The sequence below is a fragment of the Nycticebus coucang genome, chromosome 8, assembly GCF_027406575.1.
Source record: "Nycticebus coucang isolate mNycCou1 chromosome 8, mNycCou1.pri, whole genome shotgun sequence".
Classification (NCBI taxonomy): Eukaryota; Metazoa; Chordata; class Mammalia; order Primates; family Lorisidae; genus Nycticebus; species Nycticebus coucang.
This window is the reverse complement of record NC_069787.1, coordinates 92,363,375-92,377,245: the sequence shown is the minus strand read 5'-3', so window position 1 is coordinate 92,377,245 and position 13,871 is coordinate 92,363,375. Positions and strand designations below refer to the sequence as shown.

General features: G+C 54.4%; 2 protein-coding genes across 6 annotated transcripts in view; one reads left to right on the top strand and one right to left on the bottom strand.

Moving 5' to 3' along the window:
* The window catches only part of SCAP (SREBF chaperone), an 89,312-nt gene extending 85,716 nt beyond the window's left edge, over nucleotides 1-3,596 (top strand). For both annotated transcript variants that reach the window (XM_053600502.1, XM_053600501.1), the window contains exons 19-23: nucleotides 1,922-2,004; nucleotides 2,119-2,285; nucleotides 2,696-2,776; nucleotides 2,896-3,102; nucleotides 3,192-3,596. In XM_053600502.1, the coding sequence (XP_053456477.1) occupies nucleotides 1,922-2,004; nucleotides 2,119-2,285; nucleotides 2,696-2,776; nucleotides 2,896-3,102; nucleotides 3,192-3,437 (784 nt within the window). In that variant the 3' untranslated portion in view covers nucleotides 3,438-3,596. The remainder of the gene's footprint in view (nucleotides 1-1,921; nucleotides 2,005-2,118; nucleotides 2,286-2,695; nucleotides 2,777-2,895; nucleotides 3,103-3,191) is intronic.
* A 218-nt stretch (nucleotides 3,597-3,814) lies between these two features.
* PTPN23 (protein tyrosine phosphatase non-receptor type 23) overlaps nucleotides 3,815-13,871 on the bottom strand; it is a 39,160-nt gene continuing 29,103 nt past the window's right edge. Inside the window, exons 3-25 of one of the 4 annotated variants that reach the window (XM_053600498.1) lie at nucleotides 12,371-12,498; nucleotides 11,928-12,004; nucleotides 11,387-11,436; nucleotides 11,134-11,265; nucleotides 10,806-10,886; nucleotides 10,595-10,726; nucleotides 10,464-10,511; nucleotides 10,037-10,093; nucleotides 9,847-9,905; nucleotides 9,596-9,675; nucleotides 9,370-9,484; nucleotides 9,211-9,276; nucleotides 8,686-8,831; nucleotides 8,088-8,399; nucleotides 7,851-8,005; nucleotides 7,603-7,754; nucleotides 7,334-7,513; nucleotides 5,509-7,222; nucleotides 5,238-5,422; nucleotides 5,033-5,137; nucleotides 4,818-4,956; nucleotides 4,613-4,726; nucleotides 3,815-4,532 (exon numbers count right to left, since the gene is read on the bottom strand). In XM_053600498.1, coding sequence (XP_053456473.1) covers nucleotides 4,053-4,532; nucleotides 4,613-4,726; nucleotides 4,818-4,956; nucleotides 5,033-5,137; nucleotides 5,238-5,422; nucleotides 5,509-7,222; nucleotides 7,334-7,513; nucleotides 7,603-7,754; nucleotides 7,851-8,005; nucleotides 8,088-8,399; nucleotides 8,686-8,831; nucleotides 9,211-9,276; nucleotides 9,370-9,484; nucleotides 9,596-9,675; nucleotides 9,847-9,905; nucleotides 10,037-10,093; nucleotides 10,464-10,511; nucleotides 10,595-10,726; nucleotides 10,806-10,886; nucleotides 11,134-11,265; nucleotides 11,387-11,436; nucleotides 11,928-12,004; nucleotides 12,371-12,498 — 4,707 coding nt within the window. In that variant the 3' untranslated portion in view covers nucleotides 3,815-4,052. Of the gene's footprint in view, nucleotides 4,533-4,612; nucleotides 4,727-4,817; nucleotides 4,957-5,032; nucleotides 5,138-5,237; nucleotides 5,423-5,508; nucleotides 7,223-7,333; nucleotides 7,514-7,602; nucleotides 7,755-7,850; nucleotides 8,006-8,087; nucleotides 8,400-8,685; nucleotides 8,832-9,210; nucleotides 9,277-9,369; nucleotides 9,485-9,595; nucleotides 9,676-9,846; nucleotides 9,906-10,036; nucleotides 10,094-10,463; nucleotides 10,512-10,594; nucleotides 10,727-10,805; nucleotides 10,887-11,133; nucleotides 11,266-11,386; nucleotides 11,437-11,831; nucleotides 12,005-12,370; nucleotides 12,499-13,871 lie in introns of all 4 variants that reach the window. The other 3 variants (XM_053600500.1, XM_053600499.1, XR_008381906.1) reach the window with 3 other exon arrangements.

The window sequence follows — 13,871 nt, the reverse complement described above, 5'->3', positions numbered from 1 at the left end:
AAGTTACAGGGCCAGGTGTAGTCCCAGCTACTTGGGAGCCTGAGGCAGAAGGATTGGTTGAGTCCAGGAGTTCGAGGTCACCGTGAGCTATGATGAAGCCACTGTACTCTAGACTGGGGAACAGAGTCTTGAATGAATGAATGGATTGTAGGGTATGGAAGTACTTGGAATAGGGCTTTGGCACGTGGTGTGCTCCCAGGGTTCTTAACCACTGGAACAAAAGGGAATCATTTCCTACCCTCCTGAGGTGAGGTTGGTTTCTCTCTTTTTTTTTTTTTTTTTGGAACAGTCTCAAGCTGTTGTGTTGGGTAGAGTGCTGTGGCATCATAGCTCACAGCAACCTCTAACTCTTGGGCTCAAGCGATCCTCTTGCCTCAGTTTTTCTATTTTTAGTAGAGATGGGGGTCTCGCTTCTGCTCAGGCTGGTCTCAAACACATTAGCTCAAGCAATCCACCCTATGGGCCTTCCCAGAGTGCTAGGATTACAGGCGCTCTTATTAGCTTGTCAATACCAACCCTTATGGGTATAACTTGGTTGCATTTTCAGTTACATTTGAAAATGAATTTTCAGAACTTTTGTTAAAACCTTTCTTTTCCTTAGTTGCTGGACGCTATTCACATTTCTTGCATCGCCTCTTTTCCGCATGCCTCCTGGATGTGGGTTTTTATAGGGCTGTCTACACATACACTCCCTGGGGGGTCTCCACCCATGACCAGTGCCTTTTGCTGAATGCCTTCACCTGCCTATCCCCATGCTTGCTGTTCCTTCAAGGAAATCTGTTGGTGGCACCATCTAAGCTAGACTGGAGCCTTTTTGTGTTTGTTTTTGGATGTGGGGGTTCGTTCCTGGCCTTATAATTCCTGCTACCAATAGGATTCTTGCACTGGTCTCAGCCAACATCCTTCTCTCTAGTCTGGCTCATCAGGTCTCTGTTGGAAATTTTCCCTTGCTGCTTTAGGCTTTTTTTTTAGCTTTAGAGAAAGTCCAGGTATCTTGGCCCAGTGTGGTGGCTCATGCCTGTAATCCTAGCACACTGGGAGGCCAAGGTGGGTGGATTGCTTGAACTCCCGAGTTTGAGACCAGCCTGAGCAAAAAGCGAGACCCTGTCTCTACTAAAAATTTTGAGTCCAAGAGTTGGAGGTTGCTGTGAGCTCTGATGCCAAGGCACTCTACCTAGGGCGATAGCTTGAGACTCTGTCTCAAAAACAAAAAGTCCAGGTATCTCTATCTGGCCCTCAAAAATTTCTGGTGATGGTAGTCTCTCTTTCTCCCCCTTCCCCTTATGTACTGTAACTTCCCCAGATCTGCTGTGGGCCATGCACTGCTTTTTGCTGGGTAAAATTTTTGAGCCCTGTCTACTTTGAAGTTTTGGAACTATTGGACAAATAGACCCATTCCTGCCCGTCAGCCTGTGCCTGGAAATTTGGGGAAACAAAGGAAATCCTTCTTTGTGCATCTGCTTAGGTGGAAGCTGCTTTTTTATGTGATGGAGCTGGTAGGCTCCTGCAACTCCACAGTATAGCCCACCCTGTGTCCTGTTCCCCTTCCTTAGCAGCCTGCCCTTGAGCGCCAGGCTGCATAGGGGAACCCTATTCTACTTGTTACCGCGTTTTGATTTATAACCTTAGGTCACATTCTCTTAAGTACTGCCTTACACCTATTAGCTCATTTAATTCACATGACCACCTTGTAAGATGAACAAACTGAAGCACACAGAGATTAGTAACTAGAGTTGTAACCTCAGCCCTCTGGTTCCAGCATTTGTTCCCAGCACCCTGTGCTTTTCTCTTGGCCATGGTCCCTCCTGTCCCTTCTTGAACTGGACTGACCTTTCTCTCTCTTGTTCCCAAATGCCCATGTGCTCAACCCTGAGACTACGGGTTCTGAGAGAGCCACCTGGTAAATGCTCTTCTCTTCTAGGATTGTGGCTGCACGGCTCAATGGTTCCCTCGATTTCTTCTCCTTGGAGACCCACACAGCCCTCAGTCCCCTGCAGTTTAGAGGTCAGAGGGCCTATGGAGGGTGGGTGTTTGTATATAGGTGAGGTACAGGGGATGCCTGCCTGGTGCCTGCCTGGTGTCTTCTCAGACATAACTCACTTGGCCTATTGTCCTAAGGGACCCCAGCACGGAGCAGTTCCCCTGCATCCCCTGTGTATAGCAGCAATGATGCAGTGGCCTGTCGCCTGACCCACACAGTGCCCTGTGCACACCAAAAACCTATCACAGCTCTGAAAGCTGCTGCTGGGCGTCTGGTGACTGGGAGTCAAGACCACACACTAAGAGTGAGTATTTTCTTTTCTTTTTTTTTTTTGAGACAGTCTCACTATGTCGCCCTCAGTAGAGGGCTATGGTATCACAGCTCACAGCAACCTCAAACTCATGGGCTTAAGCGATTCTCTTGCCTCAGCCCTCCCAAGTAGCTGGGACTATAGGCGTCTGGCACAATGCCCAGCTATTTTTTGTTGCAGTTGTCCATTTTGTTTAGCAGGCCTGGGCCAGGCTCAAACCTGCCAGCTTCGGTGTATGTGGCCAGTGCCCTGTTCACTGAGCTTCGAGCGCTGAGCCTATTTTCTTGTCTCTTGAGTGCTAGCATGGCCTGAGCAGGGATGGGAGTTTTATGGGTTGAGTCAGGAAGGCTGGGCTGAAATATAAAATCCCAGGAACCAGAACCTCATGCTCATCTCCTGTCCAGGTGTTCCGTCTGGAGGACTCGTGCTGTCTCTTCACCCTGCAGGGCCACTCGGGGGCCATTACAACTGTGTACATTGACCAGGTGAGAGACCAGGGGGGTGACTTCTGGGAGCTGACCCCCATTCGTGAGGGCACAGGGATGGCCTTGTCAACAAGGCAGCCTACCACAGTGACCTTACCCCCCTGGGCTTGTTTCCCCAGACCATGGTGCTGGCCAGTGGAGGACAAGATGGGGCCATCTGCCTGTGGGATGTGCTGACTGGCAGTCGGGTCAGCCACATGTTTGCTCACCGTGGGGATGTCACCTCCCTCACCTGTACCGCCTCTTGCGTCATCAGCAGTGGGCTGGATGACCTCATCAGCATCTGGGACCGCAGCACAGGCATTAAGTTTTACTCCATTCAGCAGGTAGGAAGGTGAGGGCAGGGTAGAGTCAAAATTCCTGACGTTTCAAGGAAGGTCTCAAGACATTGAACCTGTAACATCCTTGCTTTCAGGACCTGGGCTGTGGTGCAAGCTTAGGTGTCATCTCAGACAACCTGCTGGTGACTGGTGGCCAGGGCTGTGTCTCCTTCTGGGACCTAAACTACGGGGACCTGTTACAGACAGTCTACCTAGGGAAAAACAGTGAGGCCCAGCCTGCCCGCCAGATTCTGGTGCTGGACAATGCCGCCATCGTCTGCAACTTTGGCAGTGAGCTCAGCCTGGTGTATGTACCCTCTGTGCTGGAGAAGCTGGACTGAGGCTGGGCAGCAGCAGAGATCCCACTGGCTATACCACAGGGGCTGTGTGGAGCCACTACACTGGACCTAGAGTAGGGGGGAAGGAGCTAAGTGTCTTCTGGCAGCTGCTTCTGAACTGTTCTGCCTTCTGACTGTAATAATATTAAAAAAAAATTTTTTTTTTTAAATCACATCTGCCAGGGGCCTTGTCTTCTCCTGGTGTTTTTCCTGTGTTACATCCTCTTTGTGCCTAGACCGTTCTCAAACGTATGGCAACATAGAGGGGGACCAGTAAGCCAGAACTGAGTGTGGAAAGTGAGGGTAGTCCTACCATCCATGGAGGGTGCCAAAGCCTACAGCACCCCTACTGAGACTCAGGGAGGCAACCATGGGTAGACACTGGCCATAGAACAGGTTGGTTTATTATTTCAATAGCAAAGAGCTGAAAAATACCAGGTCCCACAAAGGAGGGCACCCTGACCCAAGGTCCATAGTGCATCTCCAACCCCACAGGGGTTTGGGCTGGGCCAGGCAGGGGGAACGGGAGTAAGAGAGTGCCTATCCAGAGAGGCACTGCTGGGCAAGAGCAGGTGAGCAGAGATGATGTAGTATAAGGAATAGGCAGGCAAAGCCTGTTCAGGTCTTGTTGAGTGTCCAGAGTGGATCCAGAAGGCTAAGGGGGTCATCAGTGGGCCGGGCAGCCCTCAAACCCTGCCCATTATGAGCCTGCAGAAAATTCTGCTTGCTCATCCGCTGCTTTCCCCGCAAGGAACTGTCCAGGGAGAAGGCCTCTGGGGTCAAGGAGGCCAGCAGCTCCAGGGAGGAGGAGGGGGGCCCCAAGTTGGGGGCTTCAGGCACTGGCTGCTCTTCCTCTGGCTGGGGGACCTCAGGCAGGGGTGAGGCAAGAGGAGGTGGGGAGGAAGATGGGACTGGGGTAGGCTCTGGGAGGCTGGCTGGCGGCAGGCCTTGGGGCTCTATGGGGCCTGGCTGGCTGGCAGCAGGAGAATCCAAGCCCCCAGGAGGCCGGATGCTAAGCTTAGCAATGGTGGCCTGGATGGAGCTAATAGGCACATCCCCACCAAGGACGAGGTCCTGGGAGTCCTGAGGAAGATGATTCTGAGAAGACAGAGTAGGTAAGAAGAAGGTAACCCCTTGAGGCAGGGTTATCCCAGCAGCTTCCAGGGAACCTCCCTCACCTTCTGGCTGAGGCTTGTGCTGGTCAAGGGCTTGCATGGAGGGGGCACACCATGGCGCTGCAGGACCTGCTCCACATGTCTCACCACAGCCTCATGGCAGAACCTGAGGTGCAGCTGAATAGGTACATTTGGCCTGGTCAGCTGGGAAGGGGCCTGTCACCCCAAGGGAGAAAGTGTCCCAGTTCCCACCTGCCTGGACCCTCACTTTCTCTTGCAGCATGTGCTTCCTCTGCTGCCGCATGCGCCGCACCAGCTGAGGCAGCTCAGGGATCCCATTCCCTGCCTCCACCTCCTGCACAGCAGCGTAGAGCAACGCAAAGGCCCCTGTGCGGCCCACACCAGAGCTATGGTAAGAAGAGCATGTGAGGCCAGGCTCAGAGCCTGCAGAAGAGGAACCCCCAGGCAGCTGCCCTCCCCTACCTGCAGTGCACAACGATGGGTGTGTGCAGGGGCCGCTGGTGCAGGTAATGCGCGTGTACCTCCTGGATGAAGCGCAACAAGTTGCTGGGGCTGTCAGGCAGGCCTCTGTGGGGTAGGGTAGAGCAGGGCCTATGAGCAAGGCCTGATCTGAAGCCCCCACACCAAGGACTGCCCCCACCCCCAATCCATCTAGGTGGTGACGCACAACTCAGGCCAAGTGGTAAAGTGGAGATGCACAAGAGAGCGCTTGAGGCTCTGGTCTCGGAACTGCAGGCTCAGTACACGCTCCACGTGGGTTTCGGTGGTTCGGACGCTGCTCAGGGCCAGGCTCAGGGCACCATGCACCATGGGCTGGCCCCTCTCAGTGGGGAAGTAGCGTGCTACCTTTTGCTGAGGGACAGACAAGCTAGGACAGTTAGGTGTTTTCCAAGGTCACCCGTCACTACCCCAACCCGTCATTGGGGGTACTCACTCACCTTCTCCATTTCAGCCTCAGACACCAGCATGACAATGACTGACACTTTCTGCTCATGTACCATAAGCCAGAAGTCAGCAGCGGTGCCAGGCAGTGGTGCCTGAGTGGCCACTAAGGGTGGGCAGTATGGAGAGAGCCCCTCCACGCAGCTAGCATTGATGTAGTCATCCTTGCCTGAGCGCAAAACCACACGGTTACTGTCATAGGGCATGACATCCTGGTGTCGGTTCTTCAGGGAGTAGCAGCGAGCTATGGCGATAGAACGGGCTCGGGCATCCTGTTCCTGTGCATCTTGCAATTCCCGCCAGATGGTGTCCAGAGTCCCTGTATCCCCAAGCTGGCCCCGAAAGACCTCCAGCTCCTCCTGCAACTGCCGCAACCTCTCAGGATGCTCATAGGGGTCCCGCTCAATCAGCCGCAGGGCCTGTGGTCGACGGCCCTCAGCTGCATCCACCTTGGTAGGCTGCAGCAAGGGCTGCCCACCCCCAGGAGGTTGTGTGCTGCCATGCTGGCTCTCAGGACTAGAGGAGAGTAGGTCTGCAGCTGCAGTACCTCGGCGTGAGCACAGGGGTGGCTCTGCTGCCGGGGTCCGAGAGGGCACTGGGCCAGGCCCTGGTGATGGGGCAGGTGAAGGCACCAGGTGGGGACTAGGGGTGGGTTGGCCAACAGGTGAGGGGCCTTGAATGGAGAGAGGGGCTATCTGGGGACCCAGAGGTCTGGTAGAAGAAGCAGTACCAAATGCCAAGGTGGGATGGGGAGGCTGAGGGGGCCCAGGGCTGGGGAAAGGCAGAGCTCCTGAATGGGGGGGCAGAGGGTCTTGGGAGGGGCCTGGGTAGAGCTGGGTGTGCAGGGGTGGCGGCTGCCCCAGGACACCAGGCTGAGGAGCAAAGGGGTAAGTAGGCTGTGGGGGTAAGAGACCTGGGGTCTGGGGTGGGAAGATGTGTGGATGCTGGAGTTGGGGGACCTGAGACCCAAGTGTTGCTCGTGAAGGATGGGGATGGGGCCCTATCCTTGGGACTGGAAAACCTGTGGAAATCCCAGGAGAGAAGTGGCGCTGGGCTGGGGGCGCTGTGAGAGATTGCTTGGTCCCTATAGGGTAGGAGTAGGGCGTGGGCAGGGGCTGTGGTGGAGGCACTGGGAAGCAGGGCTGGGGAGGAGCAGGGCTGGGGTTTGGCCGTGGTGCTGTGTGGCTGGAGATGGGGGCCTGGACACTGTCTACTGTGGTGGTGGCTGGCCGAACTGCCACAGCCAACTCAGGGCCTGCGAATTGAGAAGGTGGGGCTGAGGGCAGACCTGCAACTGGTGGAGGTGGCCCTACCCCCACATAGGGGCTGCTTACCACACCATGCTGGGGGGAAGATCGGGGCACAAGGCCCAACTCTGGTGTGTAGGCAGGGGCTGGGTAGAGGGCCGACCCAGGTGCCATGGACATTGTGGGGGGTCCTGGGGCCCTGGGCTGCATCATCTGGCTGGGGCCTGAGTAGGCTCCAGGGGGTAAGGGGCCTGAGAGGTAATGGGGTCCTGGGCCAAGAGGAAAGTGGAGTGGGGTCACAGTTCCCAGGAAAGTGTCAGGTAGTCTTGGGCCAGACACCAGGTCAGGAGGCAGGCTGCGCAGCTCCTCAGGGGGGTCTCCTATCTCTGTCTCCCCTTCCTCCCTTCGGGCCAGCAGTGGTTTGGGGGCTGTGGGCCGTGGTGGTGGCTTCTTCTTCAGCTCCCTGTGGGGCAAGCAGAGAAGTGGGGTAAGCAGAGAAGTGGGGTCAGACCCCCCTCCATCAGCCCAGCTGGTTTGAGCTGGAGCCACATTGCAGGTCAGAGACCACACCCACCTGTCTAAGAGCTGTTGGCGGGCAGCTTCACGAGCCTGGCAGGTAGACTGTGCCCGTTCCAACAGAGCAGCCACCTTGCTCTCCAGGTCTGCATAAAAGTCCTTGCCCTCCTGGGACTTCTTCATCAAGTCCTCATAGGCTTCATATGAAGCCACTAGCGTCTGTAGCGTGGAGTTCCACCTGGTAGACAGAAGGGCCAGGATGAAGTAAGCAATGAAAGCAGGTCTCTAGGCAGGGCTCTGGGCAAGAACACAGGCCTCAGCACTGACTTTTGGTCCAGGTCGCTTAGCACGCGTCGCACAGCCGCATACTGTACATTAGCCTCTGTCAATGCACGGAGGACATTGTCTTGGGCAGCCAGGTTCTGTTCCAGGTATACCCTCAGCTGGTCGTACTTCTTCAGCTGTTCCTCAAAGAGCTTCTGAGAGAGTATGTTGGGGATATGGATACTCAGGTTCTCACCACCTCAGGGTGAAGCTCCGAGCCACAGCCCCTCCACCCAGCTTGCCTAGCCCACCTTCATCTCTGAGTGGTCTGTAGTAACCAGTGAGGCAGTGATATCATCCTTCTGGATAAGCTCACGCAGCTGCTGCTCCAGGGACACACGTTGGTCCCGCATCTCCTGCACTTTAGCCAGGATGCGCTTCAGGTTCTGCAGCACAGCCTTGTCCTCTGGGGGCAGGAGTGGTCAGTGAGACCAGAGAAATCCTCAGCTTGAGTCTGTCCCCATGGGAGTCAAGTGAGTGCGGCTTACCTGGGGTGAGAGCTGGGGTGGGCAGGGCAGCCCGGACCTGATCTAGTGGCCCACTGAGCAGCCGTAGGTTGCCCACGTGCAGATTCATGGCACGGTGCAACTCACTGTTGGTGAAGGAGGCCTTCTCATGGACTTCCATGTATTTGGCCCATTCTCGCCTCACCTCTGCCAGCTCAGCCTTGGAGACAGCTAGGCTGGCTCCTGCTTGGCCCAGTGCTTCCTGGAACTTCTGCTCTAGCAGCTCATCCTCCTCCAGCAGGTCCCTGATGTCCTTCAAGGAGGCCTCCACATCCGTGAACACACCTGACAGCACTGGGGGTGTGTGTTGGGGAACATTCTTGAGACAGGCAAATCAGGCCCCCAATCTAGCCCACCTCCAAGAGAGAACCACCTGCTCAGGTGAGGGCTTACATGCAGCCCATCCATTGCCCACTGAGCTCCACAGGCATAGAGTGATCCATGGCGGCATAAGGGCAAATTCCTATGCCAGGGCTCAGAAGGCCACAGCCTCTGTTCTCGGTGAACAGAGACACACAAGAATGCCACAGTGGATGATTTCACATACCCCCTCTACTTGCTTGCTCTGCCCCTTGCTCACCTTGCATGGACTGGACGAGGTTCCTGACAGTGTCTGGCCGCACACTGAGAGCTGCACACTTCTCCATGAGCTGGGGTGGGATGTGGCTGTACGCATCAAGGTTGTCCACTGTCTCAGGATCCAGCTGCATTGAATCCATGAACTGGCTGTGGGGAGCAACAGGGCCAGGTGGGTACAGGGTACTGACACAACTCCTTCCATGTCAAAGGAGCCTGCTAGGGTGAGCCCTCACCCCTGACGTGAGGTCTGAGGTCTCATCAGAAAGCAAATCACCCCTGACCTCTACTACCAGGTCTGGCCTAGACCCACAGAACATGCTCAGGGCTTTGCTAGAAACAGTATGACAGAAGGGACATCCTCTTCCCAAGACACAAGAGTCTTGCCTTACAAATCCAGCCCATGAGACCCTGGGGGCAGTGAGGCAGAGTTAAGAAACTCTCTGACATGAACAGATACTTCGCTCCTTCCCATCACAAGCAGGTCTAGAGTGCACCCCCTGCCTCTGACTCCCAGTCCCACACTCACTCTAAGACCTCATTCTTGTCCTCAATCTTGGCCATCATCTCCCGAAGCAGTTTGGCCTTCTCCTCACTGCAGAAGCAACAGAGCAGCTGCTAGAAAACCTCTTGAGACACTCCAAATTCTTCTGTGTTCACAAAGGACATGGCCAGCCCCTCCACCCACCTATACAGTGATGAGGCCTCATGGGCAGCCATGGGTACCAGTTTGGCGAAGATGTCGGGGCCTGTAACCGCTGGGTCTGTGGGATTCACTGGCAAGGGTTTCACCAAGGGGGCTCCTGGTGAGAAAGTGTGAGGATCAGCTCAGGCAGAGTTTTCAAGACAGTCTGTCCTATCTCCACCCCATCTTCACCCTGACTCCACACCCAGTCTCCCCTCAGCTCCCAGACCTTTGACAGGCTGAAGGGTATCTAGTGCTGGGACAGCTTCATGGTAGATGAAGTCATTGTCCTTCTTGGCAGAATTGTATCTGGGGTGGCAACAGAAGGAATGAAGAGTCATGGGGGTGGAGGGGCCCAAGGACCTAGCTTCCCATGTGGGCCACTGCTCTTTGGCACTGGTGGCTTCTTCCCAAGGATGCAGGCAGAGGGATAAGACCTTTCCTAAGAAGAGGAAACCAGGGCTTCCCCCATTGACTCACTTTCCCCCAATGACATCCATAGTGAAGCGAAGTGCATCTTGCACTGTATCAGGCTGTCCCTGTAGGACAGAGATGGGGTGTGACCTTAGTATCAACCAAGGCTAGCACCAGGACACTCCCTCGGTCCCACCAGGCTTGCTCTCTGTTCCCTCAGAGATCTGCAGGGCAGCCAGGCCTCCCTCAGCTTTACCTTGGCCAACTTGATGGCTTCAGTGAGCTTGTCCAGGGCACTCTGAAAGTATGCAACCTGTGGAGGGCATCAGCAAAACCTGCTCTGTCCTTCCCTGTTGACCTTCCTGTTCATTCTGCCTCCCCACCCAGTCCTGCCTGGCCATCAGGTGACTCATCAGAAGACATGCTCAGGAGGCAGGTGCCAGCCCAGCCAATAGCATCAAGTCTCTGTGGGGAGCCTGTTATGTCTCCTCAGACCCCAAGGGATGAGGGCTGCACAGCCAGGTCAATATGTAAGACAACAGGCCTGTAGCAGGGTGGCAGCCAGGAATATAGGGGTGAGAAAGACAGAGGACCAATTCCCCTCTTGTATAAGGCAGGATTAAACCAGGATCTCACTCAAGGCTGGAACCAGTCCTGAGTCCCCCCACCCCCAGATCACTCACTCGCTCTCCAAACTTCTGCTGCTCCTCGGCCTGCTTTCCCATATGCAGCTGGGGAAGAAGACACATTATGACTTATTTCCTGAACCACAGGAGCCCAGCCCAGCCCAGCCCCAGTGGCCTTGTGCCCTCACATGAGCCACAGCTGCAAAGTAGTAGATTTTCATCTGCACAAGCTTCTTCCAGTCCTTCTGGATGCGACCCAGCAGCGAGGCCGTGTCTGGGTTCTCCAAGGCCCGGCACGCTTCCTTATAATAATCTACTACCTGAGAGCCAGGATGGGGCCCAGTCAGTGAAGGTCAGTCAAGAGTAAGGTAAAGGCCTTCCCTCAGGCCCCATGCCTACCTGTGCACTGATGCGGGCCACTAGAAAGCTCTTCCTGTTGTCCAACATTGACTTCTCCAGAAGGCACTCCTGAGCCTGGCCCTGGGGTGACATGAGCAGGTGCACTCCCTTGCTCACCAGAGGGCTTTTCCTTCCCCATGAGGGTAGGCCAGGGGATCCTCCCCTACCTCAAGAAGCCCTGCCTATTCCTGATCCACCCAAAGAGCCCCTGCCTGCCTCTCACTGCTCTGTGCACATGGCCTGGTCCAAGATCCAGACCTAACTATGCCTTCCCTTGGCCGTCCCCTCCCCGAGATTCAACTCAGCTTTGACCAGAACACCTCCTCACCAGCATGAGGTTAACATTGAGAGTGAGGATCTGGCGGCTCATGTCGACACTGTAGGCCTGAGGGAAGTGCTCACGTAGGTAGGTGAAGGCGCCCGCTGCACACTGGAAGTGGGTACAGGAGACCTTCATGCCCTGAGAAGGAAGGGAGAAGGATGGCTTGTGTCTTCTCTATGGAACAGGAGTCATTCATGCCACAGAGGCTGCCTCTCCCCGGTATGTACACATGTCCTACCACCAACCCTCTCATCCTCACCTCTTCAGACACCCGCTTGTCCATGGCCCCCAGCATGGAGTGCAGTGCCCCTGGGGAGGCAGAGGACACAGTGTTAAGGGAGCTGGGGCTCAGGAAGGAGGGGCTCCTGTCCTAAGGGTCTAGTCCTGAAGCTTCAGGGATGTCTATACAGAACTCTGGGACTCCCAAGCTTTTTCTTGAGCCAAGCTGAGGCTGACCAGCAGGGTAAGTTGAGACCAGCCTTGTTCTCTGGCCTGAAGCAGCCCCAAACCACAAGCTGGGGCCTGTCTAGTCAAAGAAAAAAGGCCATCTCTTCCGGCCAGAGTACACAGTGGTAACTCAGTGGCTGCCAACCTAGAAGAGCTTCTCCCTAGCACAGCAGCTCCCCATGGGTCCAGAAAATAGCAGAGGAGCTAGCAGAGCTATACGGAAGGCCATAGAGGGGTTGGGACCCAGCAGTCCTCACTTCATTAGCTCATTGCCATTGTGGCCATCTGCTGAGCTGAGATCCTGGGCTGGTAGGGCTGGGGGTACAGCCATGGGAAGGGATGAGGCAGCTCACCAAGGTTGTAGAGAATACAGGCCTGCTCGTACTTGATGTCCTCATGAGCCACAGACTTGCCTGAGAAGATCTCAGTCCTGCAGACATGTGACCCCAAGTCAACTAGAGGATAGGAGCTGGCCCTTAGACCAGGTAAAGGGACTAGCTACCCATTTTTTTTTTTTTTGCAGTTTTTGGCCAGGGCGGGGTTTGAATCCGCCACCTCCAGCATAAAGGGGCTAGCACCCTACTCCTTTGAGCCACAGGCACCGCCCTACCCATGAGGTCTGAAGGGGAAGCCTGGGGAGACCACACAAGGCTACTCCTCGTTCTGTACAGCAAGAGGAAGAAAAGGAAAAAGGAGGGAAGGAACATCCTTACCACCCAGACCCCTGAACCTCTGGGTTATCCCAGGCATCATCAAGGCTTCCCCCTGCAACCCAGCCCTGCCTGCTGGTTCTCACCAAGTGACAGGGATGGCAGCCTCCTGGCCTGAGCCCATAGGGACTCGACTCTGCAGGTAGTGGAGCTGGCCAAGGTATTTGCGAAGGACACTGCAGCCCTCAAAGTCTCGGGGTACACGGACAGCATTCTAGGGAGGAGAAAGAACAGGCCTGCCATCATGTGGGGTAGAGGGCAGGCAGGCCAGCTCTGCCACATATCCTGGGAAATACAGATAGGGGTTGGCAGACTGCACATTCCAAGGGATCCAAAGAAAGCCAACGGCTACACCTCTAGTCATTCAACAAACCATCTCACGAGCCAAGGCTGTGGGACTATGAGTCCAACCTGTATTCTGGAAGGCACTTTGCAACATGTTTGAAGATTTTTACTGCACTTCTGACTGACAGTTCTATATTTAAAACTGTATTATAAGAGACATTCAGGAAAGCAAATGCTTGGATGTGCACACTAGAATATCTATCACAGCATTATTACTAGGGTCAAAGGCTGAACACTACCTAAACTTCCAGTAAAGAGGATTGTTTAAATAAATTATGTGAAGGTAGGGTGCCAGCCACATACACCAACGCTGGTGGGTTCAAACCTGGCCTGGGCCAGCTAAAATCAACAATGACAACTGCAACAACAACAAAAAAAAAAATAGCCAGGTGTTGTGGCGGGTGCCTGTAGTCCCAGCTACTTGGGAGGTTGAGGCAAGAGAATTGCTTGGAGTTGGAGGTTGCTGTGAGCTATGACACCACAGCACTCTACTAAGGGCCACAAAGTGAGACTCTGTCTCAATAAAATAATAAAAAAAGAAATGACAATCTCCTTGGTGGTAGGGCCTCTAAAACACCTAGTGCAAGAATAAGGGTGTCACAGCCACATACCCACACTCAAGGACCTATCCCACAGGCCAGGGCTTCTAAAATCTAGTCATTTTTTTTTATATTTTATTTTTTATTAAATCATAGCTGTGTATAAAATCTAATTCTTATCACACCCCCTTCATCATGACCTCTGCTATATTCTACTATATTCACATAGCAGAATAAGTAGCATTTTTCTTTAAACAAACCCAGTTTTATTTTTTGAGACAGAGCCTCAAGCTGTCACCCTCAGTAGAGTGCTATGGCATCACAGCTCACAGCAACCTCCAACTCCTGGGCTCAAGTGATTCTGCCTCAGCCTCCCAAGTAGCTGGGACTACAGGCGCCTGCCACAACACCCAGCTATTTTTTGGTTGCAGCTGTCATTGTTGTTTGGCGGGCCCAGGCTGGATTCAAACCCACCAGCTCAGGTGTAGGTGACTGGTGCCTTAGCCACTTGAGCCACAGGCGCCGAGCCAATAAACCCACTTTTAAAACTAGAATTACATCCTAAGCAGTAACAGCTCTAAAATAACAGGTTTAATGTGCTGGGTACACATTTTTTTTTTTTTGTAGAGACAGAGTCTCACTGTACCGCCCTCGGGTAGAGTGCCATGGCGTCACACGGCTCACAGCAACCTCTAACTCTTGG